This window comes from Pterocles gutturalis, unplaced genomic scaffold, assembly GCF_000699245.1.
Source record: "Pterocles gutturalis isolate BGI_N339 unplaced genomic scaffold, ASM69924v1 scaffold18957, whole genome shotgun sequence".
Taxonomy (NCBI): Eukaryota; Metazoa; Chordata; class Aves; order Pterocliformes; family Pteroclidae; genus Pterocles; species Pterocles gutturalis.
In genome coordinates, this window is record NW_010113250.1 from 312 (window position 1) to 1,862 (window position 1,551).

The 1,551-nt window shown below is 62.5% G+C and overlaps 1 protein-coding gene across 1 annotated transcript in view; it reads right to left on the bottom strand.

Moving 5' to 3' along the window:
• The window catches only part of LOC104462478 (neurogenic locus notch homolog protein 1-like), a gene marked incomplete at both ends in the record, with an annotated part of 2,454 nt that overhangs the window by 212 nt on the left and 691 nt on the right, over positions 1-1,551 (bottom strand). Inside the window, 4 exons of the mRNA XM_010074427.1 lie at positions 81-265; positions 788-941; positions 1,086-1,287; positions 1,451-1,522. Coding sequence (XP_010072729.1) covers positions 81-265; positions 788-941; positions 1,086-1,287; positions 1,451-1,522 — 613 coding nt within the window. The remainder of the gene's footprint in view (positions 1-80; positions 266-787; positions 942-1,085; positions 1,288-1,450; positions 1,523-1,551) is intronic.

A 1,551-nucleotide genomic window follows, 5' to 3' on the forward strand; every position in this document is an offset into this window, starting at 1 on the left:
CAGCTCGCCTGGCACTGGGGCAGCAGACAGGCAGTAACTGGGGCTTTCTCCCCATGCATCTCTCCCCCCGCGGCACCCACCTCGCAGGAGTAGCCCCCCAGGTAGTCCGTGCAGGTGGCTCCATTCTGGCAGGGGTTTGGGGAGCACTCGTCCACCTGCTCCTCGCAGTAGCTGCCGGTGTAGCCGGCCTGGCAGCGGCAGAAATGAGTGTTGCCGGTGTCCACACAGAGCCCCGAATTCCTGCAGAGGTGTGCTACGTCGATACCTGCCAGGGAGAGCAGAGTGAGACATGGGGATCTCGGTGACACCACGTCCTGGCCACCAGGACCGCAGCCTCGGGTGGGCACCTTACAGCAATCCCTCTGCTTGTGCCAGAGATCCCCACCAAGAGAAATGAGTGTGTCTCGTGAGATGGGGAAGCTCTCTATCAGGGGGTGTTACAACAGGACAAGGGGGGATGGTTTTAAGCTGAAAGAGGGGAGATTTAGATGAGATATTAGGAGGAAATGTTTTCCTGTGCGGGGGGTGAGGCAGTGGCCCAGGTTGCCCAGAGAAGCTGTGGATGCCCCATCCCTGGAGGGGTTCAAGGCCAGGCTGGATGAGGCTTTGGGCAACCTGGGCTGGTGGGAGGTGTCCCTGCCCATGGCAGGGGGTGGCCCTGGATGGGCTTTAAGGTCCCTTCCCACCCAAACCATCCTGTGACTCTGATTCTATGTCCCTGCTCAGAGCCCAGCACAGGGGGGCACATGGGGACCCCACCCTGCCCGTACACACGGCAGGGACTCACCTTGCTGCTTAGCAGCCACCTCGCAGGAGACACTGGGGACATCGCAGTAGAGCCCTGTCCACCCGCTGTTGCACTCGCAGCGGTACAGGTTGTTGGTCTGCCAGCACTTGCCGCCGTTTTTGCAGGGAGAGGAGTCGCACCATCGCACCAGGTTCTGGGGGGAGCAGAGCACGAGATGGGGGTCAGGACCCAGCAGGGCTTCTGCAGGAGTGCAGACTGCAGTGACCCCCAAAATCACTACAGCCAGCACGCACGACACATGCTGGGCTCGGTGGCTGCCAGCCCAAGGCTCCTCTACCTGGCAGTTGAGCCCGGTGTATCCCTGGGGACAAGTGCACTTGTACGTCCCGTAGCTGTCCTGACACGTGCCCCCGTTCAGGCACGGCTTGGAGTCGCACTCATTAATGTCGTGCTCGCAGTAGCTGCCCGTGAAGCCGGGCAGGCAGATGCAGGTGAAGGTGTTGATGCCATCCACACAGGTCCCACCATTGAAGCAGGAGCTGGGAACACAGACATCACGTCCCCGTGAGTCACCGCCGGTCGTGCTCCACCCCAAAGCCCCCACAAACCCACCCGGGGCTACGGCGCAGCACTGGGACCTCAGCCCCCCGCCCCAGCCCCAGCAAAGGCTGTGCCCGCGGCAGGAGCCGTGTGGGGCTGTACCTCTCCGTGCAGTCGGGTGTGTTGTTCTCGCAGTGGATGCCGCTGAAGCCGGAGGGGCAGGTGCAGGTGTAGCTGTTGACGCAGTCGGTGCAGTTGGCGCC